Below are 22,151 nucleotides of genomic sequence, written 5' to 3'. Positions count from 1 at the left end.
CGGGGGGGGGGGGGAGAGAATTTAAATTATACATACGGTACTTTAGTATGCACAAGCAATAATAAAATCATGAATAAAATAACGGAAATATTTTTTCATTACAGATGAATACTTTGATATTCTATATCATTGTAATAAATTCCGTAATTATAATAAATCAATAATAGATATGAAATTAAAATTATAAAATCCATTTAATAATTCTTTTCAACAAGAACATTTGCCTTTGTAGGTTTTTCTTTTACACGTAATTATTCAAATATATTTAAAAATTTTATTTTGTTAGAAATTTTTATTATAAACAAGAACATTTGCCTTTGTAGGTTTTTCTTTTACACGTAATTTACACAGAAAAATGTATTTACAATGAATTTCCATAACGTTCCTAATTTGAATTAAAATAATTTTTTAATTTTGCAAAAAATATGACAAATAATCAATATTCAATTTCCTAACTTGAACCTAAAATAACTGATTAATGATATTAAAATTTATTATTTCATTAACAACTTCATAAAAATAAATCTTTTCTTAATCTCATATGTAAACTCAATGTTTTATTATATTAAATAATAGCGATTAAATTATTTATAAATTCATACTATTGATGATAAAATATATGTCTTGTCAATTGATTCGTAAACATACGATATAACAATAATAAGAAAATGCAGGGTAACGTATGTTTTATCTAATATTTAATGTAAGTAGGAAATGAAATAAAATAAAACAGTTTTACATACGCGCGTCTATTCTTTCTGAAAAGAGAAACAGCTTAAATTATTAAAAGGAATTTCGATATTCATTTTTTCGTAGATAACATTCGGTCGATGCTCATAAAAATGAAAAATATGTTATTCAGTCATCTGTTTTACCTTCGATAGTTTAACCAGAAAAAACTTCATCTAAAAGTAATTTCAACTTGTGATTACAAAAACTATTTTGATACAAGATAAAAGTTATTTTTTGCAAACAAAGAAAATTTTCGATGCTAGCATTACGGCTATTAGCATCTTAATAGTTCGCATTACGCTGTTTTATTTTACAATTACCTATTGGAAAATATTTTATAAAAATGTACATCATTTAACGTGCTTTGAACGAAATCATTATCCACGACGGATTGTTAAAAATAAATTATAATAAAAATCCTTACTCATAAAGCTTTATTCATACGAATAATTTACTTTGAAAAAATAAGTACTTTGAAAGAATAAATATTAATATTTAAAATGGCTATAGTTATTGAATTAGTTGTATTCGTAATTGTGCATACGATGAATTTTCTACGCGTAAATAGCTTCATTTAAAAAATAACTCCGTTATGTAAACTATTTTACAATAATTTAAATAGTAAAATGCTGGAAAACTCACTAGAGGCAATATTGATAATAATTATGCTAATATTAAGCATTTATGCAAAACAATGAACAGATATGGATTATTTTAGTGACTTACAGATCCATAGTAATGTATGTAAAACTATGTAAAATTGACTACATAGAATCTTACAAACATAGTTGTATAATTTCACTACAGTCAAATGTACACGAAGACAATATATTAAATTTAATTTAATTAAATAGTCCGATGCATGATGATCGCTTGTTACATTGAAGAACCAAAGGTTGTTTAAACTTTGTCCAACATATACTGGCATTACCGTATTAAGTACGAATTAATTGAAATGAAGTTTCTTCAATTTTACAATATTATATTATATTTCTCGGTTTGAAAAATTACGATAATGAAAGTGAATTATTTATTGTTCTGCTGAAATTAATTACACGAAAATAAGTTAATATCACGTATTTATTATTGGCTGGAAGTAAAGCTCGCGGAACGTCAATTTCCCCTATTTCTACTGGATATTAATTAGCTCATAGCTTCAAAATTACGAGATTTATATTTGTAACGTTAAAATGAAGAATACTGAAGTAGATTGAAAATAAAAAAAATTCATTCTCAAATTCAAACATTATACATTTAAGACTATACATAGAGCTTATATATTTTATATTATTTAGAAACGTAATCTTATACATCGGTCGATAATAAGATTTTTCCATCAAATAAAATTATTATTGCCAGAGAATCTTTGGACAGTCTTGACTGAGAAGCAAATATAGACACGTAGATTATCTTATAAGTGACAAGTGCAAATTATCTACACTACCGCGCTCGGTATATAAAATTTGAAAACGACATTCCAAAAATTATACGCATTTTCGCATGCAATATATATCAGTTAACGTTGTCTCTCAAGGAAAATGTCATTTAATTATTAACGTTCGATGCATAAGTTTTGTTCCCGAGGATCAAGCCGATAGTTGTTTTAATTAACCGACCACGTCTTGTTCTAACATTTTACCGAAGCATTCAAAAGAATCGCTCGGAGCCCATTACATAGCGAATAATCGTCGGTTTATTTTCAGTAGTACGACTACTCGCAAGCCATTCATCTTTAATGAAAAGTAAAACTAGTTCACTTAGCGCGATGCTAAACACAATTTCAAAAATATATAGAACGCCCTCCGTCAGCACATCTGTCTAAGGAGGCACAAAGGAATAATGTTTATTAAAATTCGAAACGAGACGGATGATTCATGGACGGCGGCGTAACACGCCGCAGCCCGTGTTCGTTACAAAAGACACATTTCGCTTATATATCGTCACGTAGTAGTATTAGTATTAGTATTTAGTAGTAGTAGTAGCAGTAGTAGTAGTAGTAGTAGTAGTAGTAGTAGTAGTAGTAGTAGTAGTAGTAGTAGTAGTAGTAGTAGTAGTAGTAGTAGTAGTAGTAGTAGTAGTAGTAGTAGTAGTAGTAGTAGTAGTAGTAGTAGTAGTAGTAGTAGTAGTAGTAGTAGTAGTAGTAGTAGTAGTAGTAGTAGTAGTAGTAGTAGTAGTAGTAGTAGTAGTAGTAGTAGTAGTAGTAGTAGTAGTAGTAGTAGTAGTAGTAGTAGTAGTAGTAGTAGTAGTAGTAGTAGTAGTAGTAGTAGTAGTAGTAGTAGTAGTAGTAGTAGTAGTAGTAGTAGTAGTAGTAGTAGTAGTAGTAGTAGTAGTAGTAGTAGTAGTAGTAGTAGTAGTAGTAGTAGTAGTAGTAGTAGTAGTAGTAGTAGTAGTAGTAGTAGTAGTAGTAGTAGTAGTAGTAGTAGTAGTAGTAGTAGTAGTAGTAGTAGTAGTAGTAGTAGTAGTAGTAGTATTAGTAGTAGTAGTAGTAGTAGTAGTAGTGGTATTAGTAGTAGTATTAGTACACATACCACACGTCGTCTCTTTATTTTTAGGTAAAATTAAATACTCAGAGAGAGTTTACGACGCGTGCATGGACGCTTTCGACTGTTTGCCGCTCGCAGCTCTCATGAACCAGCAGTTCCTCTGTGTGCACGGTGGCCTTTCGCCTGAAATTCATAATTTAGAAGACATACGCAAGGTAAGTCGAGGCTTGAGAAAGCGCACCCCTAGCTTTTAACGGGCATCCCTGTGCTTTTGTCACGCCACGCAAACACACGAGTGTGACTAGGCCAATGATAATGGCCACCTTGGGCCCTTCGAGCGACTATGCTGCTGGACTTTGAAGATATTTGGACTTCATCTTTTTATACATAAATTTAATGAAAATTAAATTGCATTGTTCGTATGGGATTTCAAGTAAAGGGATTACGTTATCGTATGGCACTGTATACTCGAAATTGAATTTCGATTAAAAAGTACATAATCACATAACGATCATCGTTATTTAGATTTGAATTTTCATGTTATATCGATTGAACAGTTTTTATTTGATTTTAGAGACGGCCTTTCTTATTTATTCTTATCGTTGTCGTTATCGCTAACGATTGTATTCTTAATCACTTAATAATAAAGTAATTTTATAACGTTAGTGTATAGTCGAAGTAATAATTAATAAAATTAATAAAAGTAATAATTACGAGTACCAAAAATTATCGGTGATTTAAATATGCTTGTATTGTCAAATCATTGTTATACTTTTATCAGGTAATTTGTTGAATCGATTAGAATCGATCAACATGATTTAATGAAAGGGAAAGGATTTATTCTAATAGCGAGATAAAAAACGAATGATTATCCTAATAATAAATGTTGATATTCCAAAAAAATTAGTCATTTGTTTATTTAGACGATACAATAATTATTAAATTTTATTCTATCCACTCAATTTTATCTCTTGGAATAGGAGAAATTAATTATGAAATTTTCATATCCGTTGCCATTGCGATATCATATAAAATTGAAATTTTATTTTAAATACTTTGCTCAAAATAATTTACATCGGCTACCGGAACTCATTCGATATTATACTACTCATAAAGTATTTTTTTTTTCTTCTCAATTTCATAGCTGAAAATTTCGTATTTCGAAACATGTTCGACACACTAAAACAATACTTTAACTCTATATTTTTGTTAGATAATTTTGATTGGCCAAAAATGAAGACATTTCTTTAAAAGGCATACTATTTTTAATTTGTTCATCACTGAAAAATCGCAGACATTCATTTTATTGAAATAATTTTTTTTTTTTTTTTTTAAATTGCCGAGCTTATTGGCAATCATGATTTTATAATCAATGCTTTCAAGTTCAGTTACGTTGAATTGTCGAATGACTTTGTTATTATTCTTGTCTTTACCTTTCCAATATTTCTCAATAAATAATCGTGAAAGTATATATTTTGTATTCGTAAATTTTTTTAAAACCATGCATCGCCTTACATATCGCATAAACAAATTACAATAAAAGTACAATAGTTTTTTGGAATATTTTTGAAATAAAAAAGCCTACCTTATAAATTTGTTTTAAAAAAGTAAGAAGTAAGTAAGAAAAAAAAAATGAATAATTTCTCGAAGTGAAGTCATTATCTTCAAATAAAATAAGTTTTGGATATCAAATGAACGTCGCAATTTATTGACGTGAACATGAAAGAGAAAGAAATCCTATACAAAATAAACCAATCGAATAATTTCTTCCTTATTTTATCTATTTTTTTTCTTTTCTCTCTCTCTCTTTTTTTTTTTTTTTTTTTTCTCTCTTGTAGAAAAATTCTGTTTCCCATAAAATTATAATTAGATATTGAAACTCATGTAAATGTATTCTATATTTAAAAATACAATTCAAAGCATTGGACCTAGTCTATGAACAATTTTGTTTTCACTTTGTAGCTCGATAGGTTCAAGGAACCACCGGCTTTCGGTCCCATGTGTGACCTTCTTTGGTCGGATCCTCTTGAAGACTTCGGCAACGAGAAGAATGCCGAACATTTTTCCCACAATAGTGTCCGAGGTTGCTCATACTTCTACAGGTCAGTGAAAAATATTCTAAAAAATATAGTGAAAAAGCGTATAAATATAAAAATATAAAAAATATTTAAATGAAGTAGTCATAACTAATTTCATAATTGTATACGCCCTTAGTTAATAGGTATGATCTATAATTAAACATTAATTAACAATAAATTAATTATAATTAATTTATCGTTATATTTGACAGAATTTCAAATCTAATGTCAGCGCGAAGTTAATTTTAAAGTTTGTATTAATAATATGCATTTATCTAGTCCTGCGAACGGTATATTAAATACTCCTATTAAAACTCGGAAAGTACATATTTATTATATATATATATATATATAGTACTTTGAAAATATAGCACGCACACACAGTAATTTAAGAACATAGTACGCTGCTCGCTATTTCGAGACTATAGCATATAATATACATTGTACTTCGTGTATATAGTACATAGAGTCATTCGATAAATATTTTTATTCTGCATATTAAATAGCAAATAAGAATAACTCTTTCATCTATTCTATTCTATATCTTATTATTAAATAGCTTACTACTTGCGATCAATTATTTATCGATGTTTGTTATTTTTATACGCTTTCACGTATTACAACAGTATGTAATGAAAAGCTTATATATATATATATATATATATATATATATATTTATTTATTTATTTATTATAATTTAAACAATAATGTTTCTCGTTGGACGATAAAATTTGAGGATTAGAAGGCTAACGATGAAATTTAACGATGAAATAGGCAATGCAGCAAATAGCTCTTTATAATCAAATTACCATATCTAAACGATATCTGTAATGCACATATTAATGATATTTATCTATTCTGCTAGTATAATAATTTTAATTAAATTCGATAAAATCAATAAAAATTATCAAATAAATTCTTTTCAATTCAATTGCATTTCAGATCATCATTATTATTAATCATATTTTATGCTGTTGCGTATAATTTATAGTATTACTAATTCATTTATATTTTCGCGTATCAAAAATATCGTTTACCCATAAACGCTTAATGTACATTTTCCAAAAACATAAATTATTAAATTTATCCGTGCAAAATTTAAACATCAGTATGAAAATATAAATCTTATCTTCTTATTCTCATCCGTTGTTGATTGAATATGAAATATCTATGCAAAATTAAGATTATAGAGTAGTTTCGTATTCATTAAAATGGTGTAAACTTTGTGTTTGCAAATTAGTTTTCATCTAATTAAAATTGCTTTTAAAAGTATAAAATTATATGTCAACGCTATAGTTGCTTTACTTTCATATTGCATTTAAATTTTTTAGAAGTACATTTAATTATTTTCATGTTATTTAGATTTATTTAGATATATTAAAAAAAAAAAAAAAAAAAAAAAAAAAAAAAAAAAAAAAAAAAAAAAAAACTTTAAACGAATGGCTTAAATGATTTTCGTATTTAACTTATCGTTAAAATAATTGAATTGAAAAACAAAAATATTATTAATAAGCCTAAATTAACGAATACTTTTGAAACGTCTTTTTCGACAATTAATTTGTTAAAAATGATTGGAATAGTTTGGAATTTTAACATTTGAATCTTTGAAAGAAATTTATGATCCTTTTACAAAATAAATTACAGATTGATTATTTAAATAAATTATATAAGATGACATTATTAATTTTAATATCTATTGAATGAATAATATTTATTTATTGTATATAACATATTTATCTTTGATTTTTTTATATTTATATTTCTAGATATTAAAGCTGCCATGAATTTAATCCTAATATATAAAATAAATTAGATTAAATAGCGCTAAGCAAAATATATCCGATCAATATAATAATAATTATTAATACTGCCTTATAATAATAATACATCTTAAATTATATTTTCAAAGAGCTTTTGAAAATTTGTAAAGTTGTTAATTATGTTGAGGAACGACACTACAATCAATATAGTGTTATATGAAAGTAAAACAGTGTCATACAAAAAAATTATAACCACATTGTCACTTAACCATCAGATATTAAAATATATTTTATAAGCTAATTTATTATGTGATGTCGTTACTAGAATTCAGTTAATTTTATGCAAAGATTCGCTAATGCTATGTGACAAGACTCCATCATCTAGTGGCCACTTTGTATCCCGGGATCCGAAAACCGCCCAGGAAGGTTACATTGCTGTGGTTTACAAGAAACTTTAGCCCTCATCCCATTAACTTAGCTCCGAGTTATCTTCGAGTCCTTCTAGGGCTATCGGTTTTCCATAAGGATGCGTCTGTGATATCTTTTTACAAGGCGGTACTAAATAATATCGTGTTTAGCACGGATAAAAAAAATTCAGGATACAAGTTATCGATTCTTGGGTTAAAGTTTCTCGGTTACATTTGGCTTTAATTAATATTCGTACTTAATAATCTTATGTAACTTAAATGTGCAAAATATTCGCAAATTCGCATTAAGGGTTGTCAAAGACATCATTTACTTGTAATTAAATATATTAAATCGGAAATTGACATAGTTTATAATTTTCTCTTTTAATTATCAAAAAGTTGTAAATTCACGTAAAAAACTCATTTTCATGAAGTAATTAATTACTTAGTAAACTTACGTAAATGCAAACTATGAATATATTGAATTCACGCCAGATATTCTTTAATTTACTTATTATTGCAAATAAATATATTAGGAATCTGTGACAGATCTTTTTGGGATAATAAATTGTAAAAAAAGAAAAAAAATACTGTTATCAAAATCAATATTACCGAAATTGTTATTAATCGGTCAGATATGAAATGTTTTGCTAAATTTTATATTTGTTCAGGAATTTCTGAATTTCATCATTTATCATTGTCATGTATTTTCATAAACAACGTATTGATCGCCTTTCAAAATTGTTATAATTTTCAAAGACGACATTAACTTTCATTGACTCATCTCATTCCCATATTGACATTCGTATTTTTAGCTCCGTGCGCATCAAGTAATTAGAAATAAACATGGAATTCACATAATTTAACTTTTATAATCTACGATGAAAATTGTTTGTATATTAATCACCGATATTCGCGACAAAATATAAGGAAATTTTTTGGCAACTTTTCGATTCTATCAGCGTAAAAGTCATTAAGGCATAAGACCGAACCATATATAGAAATGTCTAAAAATACAAGGAATAATATTACAATGTGGAGAAAAATTGAAAAGTACATTATATTTTATAAGAAAAATTGAACTGAAATAATAAGATTAATCTAAAAATAGTTTTATTATCGATATTAAATGTGATGCCCAGAAACGTTGACGTTACACTCGCAGCTAATTTCGTTTAATTTTTCATTGTGATAATAATGAAATTATTGTTTCTATTCTCATTATTTCCATTCTTCGTATTCAATCTCTCGCACTCTTTCGCAAAATTTTATCACATAAAGTTTGTCAGGATTAAATATCTTCTTCTATTCTAATAAATTATTACATTGAATTTTCACGAAGATCACGGAAATTTATAAGGAATTATTTCTAATAATCAAACTTTCTGAATAATATTAGAAATTCTACTATGAAATACACTTTGTCCCGATATTAATGTGTCCTAATTCTTTAAAATGTTCAGTATTAAAAAAAAAAAAAAAAAAAACAGCTAGCTCGGTGCTGCAATTAGTTGTAGGGATTAAATTAAATAGAATATTCAGGATCCGTGTCATCTGTATTGTTTATAATAATGCGTGGAATTTCCTTTATGAGGCTAGTTAATTTATTTACTTGCAATATTATGCAAGCTTTGCACAAAAACTGAATCAATACCTATGCTTAATATTATGCAAAAATGATAAATATTTATATCAAAAAAAAAAAAAAAAAAAAAAAAAAAAAACCGGATATCTCTTAAATTTCAGAAAAAATGATGTGGTATGCAAAAATGTCTACGACCCCATAGGGAATTGTTCCATAAATAAATTTATCCACCGTGTCCATGCATTTTGCCTATTTGTAAGCAACACCTGTTTCGTGTGCTTTAAAGCTTACATAAGTGATTAGTTCGAGTACATGCGCGTACATACGACTTGCATTATTATGGTAAAAATATTATACGTTTAGTCAGTACGTTACGACGTCGTAGTTAGATTAATAATTAACTAACATAGGATTATTATAAGTTGGTGAATTTTTGTGAAAGTTACTTTTGTATTGCTGCAGTGTATTTTGAAAGCTTGTACGGAAAAATATAACAGCTAGTGACGATATTTGGAAATCTAACGTCTAGGAATAAAAGCAATTTTGATTAAATGAAAAAGTATTATAAAGAAATAGGATAACAACAATACAATATAAGGTTAATTATCGTAACGGATGTAACTGCTTGTTAAATAGTATATAACGATTTATATTTCATGTAAAATGTTATTTTTTACGAATTAATAATGTACTAAGTGCATTTGTAATATGTATATATTAAGGGAATACAAATAACAATGCGACTAGGAAGAAAAAAGTCGATTTGAGTTAAAATAATTACAATAGGTTTTGACATTGTCAATAGGCGATAATAGGCTGAATAAGAATAACTCTTGTAAAACTATTATCAATCATAATAATTGGCATGCATTTGCTTCACTTTTTTCATTAATAGTAAAACAGTAAACTCTACAGTTTAAACAAATGCTAAACGTTTGCTTTATTACGCCATACATCTAATGTTAAATTGAAATGTTAGATCGATATGAATAGTCGAACGAAATTGTGTCCGACTAAATTGCCTATAATTTAACGAACAAAGCCCTAAGCCCTCTAACGTCTAAATTTGTGCAATCTTATGTGCAGTTATGCGGCCTGCTGCGACTTCCTTCAAAACAACAATCTGTTGAGTATCATAAGGGCACACGAGGCACAGGACGCTGGATATCGTATGTACCGCAAGTCACAGACGACAGGTTTCCCATCACTGATAACAATCTTCAGTGCTCCCAATTATCTCGATGTCTACAATAACAAGGTTACAATTTCTGGCTTTTATACGCATAGACAATACCGGGGCTATAATTGCGCTGCTCCAATCAAGAGCTTCGATCTTTATATTTCACCCTGTGAAATTTATAAATTTTAGGGAAAAGAAAAGATGAAAAATGAAGAACAAAAAAAAAAAAAAAAAATTAATGTATGTTAATGTTTTTAAAGTCAAGATGAATAGACGAGACGGGCGCTTTACTTAATTTTACGAGTGCCAATTTCAATTAATATTGGTATGGCATAAAAATTTATACTATATAAGAAAATTAAGATAATAATAATTTTCTTCCAAATGACGAAAGAAATTTCAATCGGTTTTTCAATTAAAAAACAAAAACAAAAACAAAAACAAAATGCAATCTTATTCGAGATTTCCGAAATTTTTATTATCTATATTATTATTTATATTATTATTTTTATTAAATTTTTTATAAAAAGTATTTTTTTTTTTTTTTTCAATATTTTTGTTTGTAAATAAAATTATGTACACCAGCGTTGGTGAAATATTAATTGCTATTCTATTGTATCAGATATCAGAGGTTTTTTTTTTTTTAACATTTAACAACGAACTTTTAACATTCTCACATTAAAAATAAAAGAAGAAAAGTATATTATTCTTAAGTTAATTAAATATGTGTATTTGTAATTTAATACAAAACGAAACATGATTTTAGTATAATTGCAGCTCAGTTTTGTGAACTAAACTTTTTAGATATTATTATAATTATTACTATCGGTTGTACCATCTCTAGCAGCACTGTAGAGCGCTAACTTTAAAAATTAGTTATGTTGATGATAAATGTTTAATTAGAGCTACGTATAAAACAATAGCCATCCACTTTAATAATTAAATAGTAGAATTGTATATTTAGTAATGTTATGAATTGTAAATAAAATGAGTCATTGTATTTGGAAGAGAAAAAAGTCATTATTACATTACACACACGCACACGCACACGCACACGCACACGCACATACACATACACACACACACACACACACATATATATATAAATAAATATATATATATAATATCATTAAAAATAAGAAATTATGTTTTCATGTCAATCTCCCTTGAATATAAATTTATCATACATTATTAACCGATGACACGCAAAATTCGTTTAAAACTGCAAAATTTCGCGCAAACAGAGTATGCTTTATCCACAATATATTACTCATTAATGATTGTATTGATGTTTATTTCTATTATATAGTTGTAGTTATAGTTTTTTGTAATTGTATGGAAAAAAAAATAAATAAGTTGAGTAAGAGTTGATCAATACGTAATAAAAGAATACGTTTTATTACTAATAATGGGTGAAAGCGCGACCAAGAAATATTAAGATTTTTTTCCGACGCCACAAGTAGTAGGAACTCGATTAACCGCACAAGTTAATTTGAACTTTGGTGCTTTAGGCGGCTGTGCTCAAGTACGAGAACAATGTGATGAACATTCGACAGTTCAACTGCTCGCCACATCCGTATTGGCTACCCAATTTCATGGACGTTTTCACGTGGTCGTTGCCTTTTGTTGGTGAAAAAGGTATTTTATTTATGATAGAAATGCTCACGACATTAAAATACTTGCATCTTTAAAAATATATCATTAGTTATTTTATTAAAAATATAATTGTAGCATTGTATATTATTAATGTTTACGTATTTATATGTTCACTGTTAAAGTTACGGCAATGCATATGATTTAAGATATTTAATAAATTAAAATTAAATTCTTTAAACGATATTCCAGATAAGAATCAATTTCATATTTCGACCATTCGACCTCAAATTACAGTAGAATTGGTAATGAGTAATTTTTCACTTACTTAAAATAGTCGACAAATCATGTAGAGTTTAACAATAATATTATGCATCTATGAATTAATGAAAATAAAATTACAACGAATTAATACTGTACAACATTTATGTTAAAAGTATGAAAGATTCGTAATATCATTAATATTAGAATGATCAAAAAAGGTATTATGAAAAAATATCTGATAATTGTACACATATTTATTTTTACAAATACAGTTACGGAAATGTTGGTAAACGTCCTAAACATTTGCTCGGACGACGAACTTATGAGCGACGGAGACGATGCCCTCGAAGAAGGTAATTTATCTTTCGATCCATTTGCCACTTCTCTTTTCCTTTCTCTATGCAGTAATTTACTTTTCTCTTGAAATTAAACATTTTTCTTATTATTATGTATGATTTATTTAATTAACCTTGTCGATGTAATAACGTAACGGCAACGGCAATTAAAAATCTGACTATCTTTGCTAAAACATTCCAACAGCTCGCATCAGAGACCGCGTAATTGATGAAAAAGTGAAGCAAGAGCCGTTACATTATTACCATCTTATTTCAATATCTTTATTAAACAAAAACATGGAAATATTATTTATAACCGGGCATTGATTTTCTCTCTTAACAAAATAAACGACCTCTATTTTTTCTTTATTATCACTACAACTTATAACAACATTTAAAAATGTATTTCTCTTTTTCTGTTTCGAATGAAATATATTGCTGCACGGACAGATGGTAAGAAGTATCATTCAACCTTATTAATCGTCGAAAATTTGAATGCTTCGATTGTCGTTAATTATATAGCTACCTAGATAGTGTCAATGTGCCGAATTTCTCTTTCTACTCATTATATTATATATTTTTACCTTTAAACACCAGTGCGTTCACGCGCACATCTATTCTATTAAAAATCTTTTTCTTTTTTTTTTCTCTCATTTTCTCTGTACATATGTATATTTCTTTTGTAGCTGTCTTTCAATTTCTCTCGTATCTTTATCGTAATTTAAAAAAAAAAAAAAAAAAAAAAATATCTTTCATATCGAGTTATACACACCACTTCTATCTACTATATTTTTATCTTAATTATCCCGCATTCCAACGAAGTATTAAGTTATCTTGCCTATCTCGCATTAAATATTTTCTTTTTCAATAGAAATAATATGTAAATTAATCAATCATCAAAACATCTCTCACTCATTTATTTTATATGGTATATATTCATTATAATTTTTTTATGTTCGAGGCATGATCTGAGTCATACATTTTAGCCTAAGATTTATAATTATCATCATCATCATCATCATCATCATCATCATCATCATCGCCATCTTCATTATCATCATTCTTGTTATTGTTATAATTATTACCGACATGCTACAATCAGGCACATATATCTGTATTATTATTATTATTATTATTATTATTATTATTATTATATTATCTTTCTCTTAATTATCATTAATTTCAATAGCTTTGATCGGGTTTGTCTTATGAAATCCTTCAAAATACACGATTTGTTTTAATATTTTTGACAAATTCGATTTTAGCACAGCATGCTTTTTAGCTGAACGTAGTCAATGCGATGCTACCTGTTTTTTTTTTTTTTTTTTTTTTTTTTTTTTTTTTTGTTAAATACACTTTCTAATGAATGCTAGACAAATGCATGATTTAGTTCTTAAAAAAGAGAGATTTTTAATTAATATTTTTGCGAAATTTTTTTTAAACCTATGAATTTGAAATCTATTTAAACAACTGGTAATAGTCAAATGACTTTATGATAAATGGAATTAGGATAAATTCATTCACCTAAGGTAAATACAAATTCTTTTTTTTGTTTTTTTTTTTAACAATATTGTTTAGATTTTTATTTTCAAAATAAAGATTCTGTTTATCTAGGATAAAATGAATCTCCAGTCTGATTTCAGACATTGCTTTGTCTACGTTCAGCTTAAATTTTTATAACTTTTGAAACATTATTTATTTAGTTTTTCAACTTTTTATATTTCCATAAGTACATTATACGTCCTCCCATGATAACCGAATCATTTCGTTTAAAATTGAAATTATTTATTTCGCCTCCTGCTCACAATCGTCACCGAACAGCCAACAAATTATCAATTCGTTGTTTATCGTTTATTATAGGGTATCGATACATTAGGAAAATTCTAAAGACGAAGGACTTATAAAAAGCACATTAATCAGGAAAACTAATCAGGCTCTACCAATACTCTGATTCTTTTGTAGTGGTAATTGAAAAATAACTTTTATAACATTGTACGCTAGTCGGTATTGATTATTGAACTATTTTTTGATAATTTCCTTTTTAATTATATATTCTCCGTTAAAAAGTCTAATCGCTCGTATTGTGAAACTCGATATTTCAAATACTATACGTATACTGTGGTTTAATTTGCGTAAATATTATATTGAAAGCCTTTTTTTCATTGAACTTCTTATTTAAAATGCAAATTGAATTGTTTAAAACAAGTATTTTCAAATATATTTTAGAATGGCTTACCTTAATATAAACTAGAAAATTTAATATAATTTGCAGTTTACATAATTATCGCTCTGTATGTAATTTTATAGCAATTATTTCATAAAAAGGAAAGAGAGATTATTAAAAAAAAAATTGATAATTTTATAATACATTTTATAACATACTTTTGTTTTATTCACAGTTGTTGAGAATATAAAAGGTAAAAATTCAAACAGTATAAGGCTATTTCTTATCCGCTATACAAATTAATTTTTAAGAATTAAGTTCGTCCTAATTTTATAAACTTAATTGTTACTGTCATTTTGTTTCAAGGTTAATTTGCATTAATTTAAAAAAAAAAATAATAATAAATAAATAAATAAAAGCATTTGAAGAACAGTTGTGAAATAAGAAGTAGTACACTGTAGATTAAATATGAGTATATTATTATACATAGATTGTAGTATTATACATAAATCAACTATAAAAGTATTATTATGTTTTGTTAATAGTTAGAAATCCATCAGATAATTAAATGAAATCTTAATAATGAAAATAATAATAATAAAAGTTTTTAAAAATTTGTTATAACCTCTTTTTCACGCTATACAATATATGTTTAATGTTAAGTGTTATGTATTCTGTTGATTTATTGAAAAATCTTATTAAATAGAAAGACAAAATGTATTTAATTCGGTTATTCACCGGGTAATACCATAATTCAAATAAGTTTAATTATTAAATATAGTGTTTGAAAGAAAAAAAAACATGTCATTATGATACAAATGGTAGGGTAAAAGCGCAAATATTGATTTATTTATCTAGAGACGTGATTTACTTGCCCATTCATTAGTTTGTACCACTTTGTAACATCAACGACAATTTAACAGTAATTGTACAACTTTTAGCCCTTTCCGTAATTCATAAATGATGTCATTTTTACATAAAGTTACAATTAAGTTTTATAATTTAAATATAATGCGTCTCTATAAGGGCTGTCGAGAAGTGTCAAATGAGCAATGCAATTGAAATGTAATTATATCGAAAAAAGCTTTTAAAATGAAAAATCAAAAGCTTTTAAATTATAAAATTAATATCGCTTTAAATCAAACAAAATTTTTAATTGAATTCATTATTGTTATTGAATACACAGTATATTCAGACATAATTTTAATAAATATAAAATTCCTTTTCAAATAGGTTTTTTATTGAAATTCAATTCTAGCAGTTATTATTATTCAGTTTTTAACACGTTTAATAAGTATTTCGTTTTTTTTTTTTTTTTTTTTTTTTTTTTTTTTTTTTTGTTTAAAAAAAAAAAAAAAAAAAAAAAAAAGGTTGAGCAGACAATAATGTAATTTAAGCAGTTTGTTACGGAATAATTGAAAGAAAATTATCACGAATTAAGTTTTTTCGTATCAATATATAAATAAAAATTTAAGGAAAGTACAAAAGAAATCAGAGTATAGAAAAGATATTACAAGCTTTAAGACGTTAACACGCTCAACATAATACTCTTTATTTATTTACATTATTATCATTATTTTGTTAATAATATTGATTAGTACGTGATATATGAATAAAAAGTTAAAAAAGTTGAAAAAAGTAAAATCCCAAAAAGGAAAATGAACTATTTAATGTTTTATTTATTTATTTATTACATTTTTTTTTTTTTTTTTTTTTTCATTCACACCTCCGAAGAATAAATGAATGAAAAAAAAAATGCACTGACTGTCTTTTATCGTACTCCTTCTTTATTATATTTTGTATCAATCACACTGGCCGTGGACTCCTCCTATCTTGGCACGACACTATGCTACTACTATCTTCTACTACTTCTACTACTACCACTCAAAACTTCGTTGTTCGACCTACGTTCTCCTACTACGTTAAAAGTTGCAGCCAAAGTCGTTGGCCAAAAAAAAAATGGTAAGTCCGCTTGATGACTTACTTGACGCAAAAATGAAAGACCAAGACCAAATTGATTTTGTAGTAATTGAAGAGAAAGAGAGAGATGGAATCAATATTAATATCCATTTTATGGCTTAAACGAGCAAGCTCACAGTGTCGAATGTTGTTCGTGCTTGTTTTTATTAAGTTTTTTTTTTGTGCGCTTATTATTATTATTATTATTATTATTATTATTATTATTATTATTGTGTTGAATGTAACATTGTAATGGAAGACATTAAATCGGTTGAGAAACATTTTTTAATCATTCACGAGAAATCTTCCTTTTTCTTTCTCTACAATAGCGTGCTCTGTAACTGTTAGGTTTTAAATTTGACTATTAATCGCCAGCGAAATTTAAATTAATCTTTGGTTTGATATCACTTCCATATATCGCGAATCACGTTGATTATATAAGGAGCGTTAATCGCAACTTTATCGATCGATTGCATATCACCGCTGTTCCTCCTATTTCTCGTTTCATTTTCTTTTTTATAAACTTATTATCAAGTTGTTTAATGTCTTAAAGTGAGTCTTAAAAGTCTTTTATTCGCGATAATTTCTCGAATAAATAATTAATTTTTTTTCTTTTTTTTAACGAGATAAACATGGCTTTTAGTGCTATTTTTGTTTTTCGTTTCCTTTTTTTTTATTCAGATTTCACGCGTAGATGTTAATATATTTGTCTTTGAAGTGAAAAGAGATGAAAGTTTAAATTTCAAGAGAGAGCGAGAGGAGGGGGAGAGAGAGAGAGAGAGACAGAGAGAGAGAGGAGAGAGAGCGAGTGAGTGAAAAGATTTAAACACGGATAAGGTGCTACGAAGAGTAGTAAATATGAAAATTTTCATCAAATTCGGAAAATCTTTGTCTATTCTTTATATTCTATTTCCTCGATTTTCTGCTCAGTCAGTCATAACAAATACACCCGCGTTTCTTTTTATAGTTTGACACTGACATTCATACTGTAAAGTCACACGTATCCAAACGAGAAACAGCCCCCCCCCCCCTCTAAAAACAACCCTAACCTTGTTTGAGTTTTGCACGTTTGACTTACTTGGATTTTCTTTTTCTGCTTTTTTAATTATATAACTATTTTTTAATTTTATTTATTTATGATTACGTTTTCTTTGATAAAGCGTGTTATAACGTGATGATTTCGACCGAATAATAACATTTTTTTTTTTTTATTTTGAAGTGATGAATTTCCTACCTTTTGTTTTGATTTTGTTCACTGCGCTTATCAAAAATCATTCGATAACACCGCGGCTTCGTCTTATATTAGTTGATTTAGGAAAGCTACGTAGTCAAAGCTTCAATTATATTTGATATAATGATAAGGACACGCTTAATAGTGAGAGTTATAAACTTCATTATTCAGTCATCCACGCGGAATGTCATTAATAGAGGATAGAGAATCAATGAGATATCAGTACTATTTTCTCTCATAATTAACATATAAATAAGGAATAATAGCAAAATGATAGAGCCTGATATGCGTATATTTTTATCACAATGTACTATATTTTAAAAAGATAAGTCAGTATTAGAACCCCATAATTGAGCTTAGATTAATATAGAAAAGTCTTTAAAATAAAAATATTATAAGTTTAAGATTGTATGTGGCGAAATTGTTTGAAAGTAAAAAGTCTTTGGACTTTCACATCTATAACATTTATTTTTGTTAAAGTAAAAGTCTGTCATATTATGTGATTAAAGTCCAGAACAATACTCGTTCTGGAAAAAGTTATTGCAAAACTATATCACGATCTTAGTACTTATTCTAATAGTTTTTTTTTTCTTTTTCTTTTTTCTTTTTTTTTTATTAATAATCCAGAATTTTTACCGGAAAACGCAATTAAATAATTAGGGCTTCACGCCCCCTCACTTCTCTCCTAAGATGAATATTATAATTATCCAAGATAATAATTATCGCGCACGTATGATTTCTCAATTAAAACGAGCGAATGTGCACACACACGCGCGCGCACCCACGGACACATTTACGTTACGATAGTTATTATCCAACGGTTATTATTTTTAAATTTACCAACTAGCTGATTTTAATTTCCATCCAACAATGAGCACTAGAAGTTTTTCCAATCGGAGCCTCGGTGACCGAAAACGCATTTAACTGCAAAGAAGGTCAGTGAAATCAGATTGCGTGTATCCATGTCTCATCGATAGTTGGGCTGCTCCCGCACGAGATAATTGAGACGACGCGTACTAGGCGGGCTGTAACACGGCTTGTTTACACGCATGTACATGAGAAAACAGGTGTAGGCCAATAGTGGTGAGAGGTACGTGTGTTTACGCTGCGGTAGTAACATTCATTGGGAGAATCGAGCGAGTGACCTTGTTCCGCGTCGAAAAGACCTTTTCCCTTTTTCGGATCATTTGACCATTATGTGCCACGTAAATTCACTCGCACTTTTGACGACGACACATCTGTCAAATTCGAATGTGTCCTTTAGATCTTTGGCATTTTCTTGTCTACCACAATTATATAATAGCCACATACGAAGATAAAATAACGTTAATAATTAAATATAAACGGGCTTTTTCATTTCGTACGCGAACGAGAACTTCCTTACTTGGATTATACTCATTTTTATGTGAAAAACTGATATAACGAAACGCCTGGAGCTTCAATTATACTTTACAAATAAGGTTTTTTTGGGAAGGGGGGGAGGGGGGGGGGAGAGGGACATAATGATGTGAATATTGTACATCTAGAATTATCTACATTAATGTTGAAAATGAAAGCAAAGTAGTTTATACCGTTGATAGCATCATTGTAATGGTACACGAATGTAGTACACTAATTGTTACCTTTCTACAAAATTAGTGTCCACAATTGTCATAAATATTAAATATGTACGTGCCTACAATACAGAATTGCGTTTGTTCAAATATTCATACGGCCTCTCCCACTGTTACATGCTTCTTTTTATATTATATTAGAAAGAGTAGAAAAATTATCTAAAACTATCGAGGATTCATATCGTTGTACTTCCATCACGACGTGTCAAAATAACGTCGTGTCAATAAACGTACGAAACAATTTTTTCAAAAAAATTCTCTTTTTAATGCATCCTAAAACATATAACGAACGCATAGTAGTTATTTCTCTTTTTTTTTTTTTTTTTTTTTTTTTTTTTTTTTTTTTTTTTTTTTTTTTTTTTTTTTTTATCGCCTCTTCACCACAACCGTACATTACACGTCCATTTCACATACGCATAGTTGATTTATATACGCATCCATAACCCACGTCAAACCCTTGATTCTTGTCTTTCGTGCGTCAGTCTCTGTACACTTGCAAACACGCGAATAACGTTGGAAAAAAAAAGAATAACTGTCGGTTCCACTTCGAGCTTAGCATCCCCGCCTTAACATCCCACCACCCCCTACCAACACTGTCATCTGACACCACCACCCCTAGTTTGCATCTATACTATAGAGTGATTCTTTTGTATCGCCTATATAAATTGTTTTTGCGCATGCTCAAGTCCATTAGACTGCAGTCCTTTACATCTTGCCATACATGCTCACATTGGCATTAACACACTATCGTCCATCCACGGATGTACATCTACTACACGCTAATCCATATGCATACGTGTTCACACTTATTCTTTTTGTTTCCTTTGTATACTTTGCAGCTAGCATAATTTCCTACGTCCTTCTTTGTCCTTTATTTTCTCTCTTTTCTTAACTATTTACCAGGCCATTTCGTAAGAGTGAAACATTCATTGCCAGAAATATAGTAAAAAGTTCAGTTTAAAGTAAACTCTCCTTAGGACATATTCGAGCATTTAATTTGAAAAAACACGTTGCGCATTATATAATGTGAATTTTTAAAAGATTCTTCCTGTGATTTATGAAAATTTTTAAAACTTTTACCGAATTTTTCACTCAATCTGGAATGAAATTTCAATTTAGACACTTTAGAATGTTGTTCCCTAATACGAAGGAGGTGAATATTCTCTTTCAGAAAAAATTATAATTATATAAAAATCCTACTTGGAGTGATTTTTGATAATATGAAACGAATGACCGTTCAGACCGAAGAGTGATCTTTTAATGTTCCCTCAAAAGATAAATAAAATCTCTTTAAAGAAATTTAGCATGAAGTACCGCCGAACAATATCATTTTAAAAACAAATTTTTCAAAGCCACGAGTTATTATTTCTTCTTTTGTATATTAATTACATTCGCAACCTTCGAATTCATTCTTCATTTTGTATTTTTATCATATAATATAATTTATTAGAAATTACAAATAATGGGACGAGCTTATTGAAAATGGTTTGCTTACGGTGTATACTCTAACGTTTTCACTTAATCTTATCGATAAATTTTAAGGCACAAAGCTTGCATCGATAAAATACTATTACCAAAGTCGTAAAGATTTCTCTTGCTAATAAATCGATAACTACTCTTCGGTCTGGAATAAAATATATATCGTTTGCTGATTGTGCATCAAAAGTAAAGAAGAAAATTAGTATTATTTATCCTAATATTAGATTTAATTTAGATATTGTTACGTGTTAGTTTTATTTTGTTTGTAAATGCATATTGTATACGTAGACTTGCAAATTGGCCTAGAAAGTTATGATATGACTAATAAAAGCATTACTATTAATTAATATTATCAATTGTTTTCGATGGATTAGCGCTTTCATTAAGTTTGCATTTTCAAAAGAATTGCAAAACTATTTTATTTAATTTCTCTGTCTCGTTCTCATAATTTCAGAATAACTTTTTGGTCTTATGTGAGCACCATAAAAGAGCTCTGAATTATTGGAGCGATTAATTTTTTAATTGTACGACTTACAAAGGTTATTAAAAGAATATTAATTGTCTTCTTTCCCCAAAAATTATATCTTTGAAAGTCGTTACAATCGTTCAATTCAATCTAACTCACTAATATTTTATTTCATTGTTCTTTCAGTTTATAGCGATTATCAATATATACAATATTACCAAAAAAATATACTACTTTTAAGTCGTGGTTACCTATTTAAATAAAATTCTCTTTTTTCAATATGAGCAGCGTCATCATCGTTAAGTTTCGATTATTTATATTTGCCTGCGTGTTTGTTTGTTTGTTTGTTTGTTTGTTTTTTTTTTCCTCTGTGTGTGTGTGCGCGCGCGCGTGTTTGCGCGAGCGTATGCATATATTTACGTATAGAGTGTCATTCACCTCAGATGGGAGGTTTGAATAAATTTTTTTATTCGTTTGATACGGATTTTGGAATTTCATTTATACAACTACTAGAGCTTAAATCGATTGAGTTTTATAATAAATAAGATATGCTTTACATTAAAAAAAAAAAGAAAAAAATTTATGTAAAGCTTGAATGGTAAAGAATTTAGGTAATCAAAATTAGAATCAGACATTCGAAATTACACATTATCTTGAATTAATGAAGTTGAAAAATATCTTGCACAATATGATTTAATAATGAATTTTTTTATAGACTTTGCAAAATGATTTTCAAAATTTCCTGCAAAAAATAAAATTAAATTAATAATCAACTTTCCATTGAACTTAACAGGAATTCAATTATGTGACTTCATTTATTGT

General features: G+C 27.9%; 1 protein-coding gene across 1 annotated transcript in view; it reads left to right on the top strand.

The window, feature by feature from the left end:
* Positions 1-22,151, top strand: part of LOC105360442 (serine/threonine-protein phosphatase 2B catalytic subunit 2) — a 38,777-nt gene that overhangs the window by 4,185 nt on the left and 12,441 nt on the right. The window contains exons 5-9 of the mRNA XM_011497337.1: positions 3,285-3,430; positions 5,178-5,317; positions 10,132-10,303; positions 11,737-11,863; positions 12,355-12,435. Of these exons, the coding sequence (XP_011495639.1) occupies positions 3,285-3,430; positions 5,178-5,317; positions 10,132-10,303; positions 11,737-11,863; positions 12,355-12,435 (666 nt within the window). The remainder of the gene's footprint in view (positions 1-3,284; positions 3,431-5,177; positions 5,318-10,131; positions 10,304-11,736; positions 11,864-12,354; positions 12,436-22,151) is intronic.

The sequence above is a fragment of the Ceratosolen solmsi genome, unplaced genomic scaffold, assembly GCF_000503995.2.
Source record: "Ceratosolen solmsi marchali unplaced genomic scaffold, CerSol_1.0 scaffold13, whole genome shotgun sequence".
In the NCBI taxonomy this organism is placed as follows: Eukaryota; Metazoa; Arthropoda; class Insecta; order Hymenoptera; family Agaonidae; genus Ceratosolen; species Ceratosolen solmsi.
This window is presented reverse-complemented; position numbering and strand designations above follow the sequence as displayed.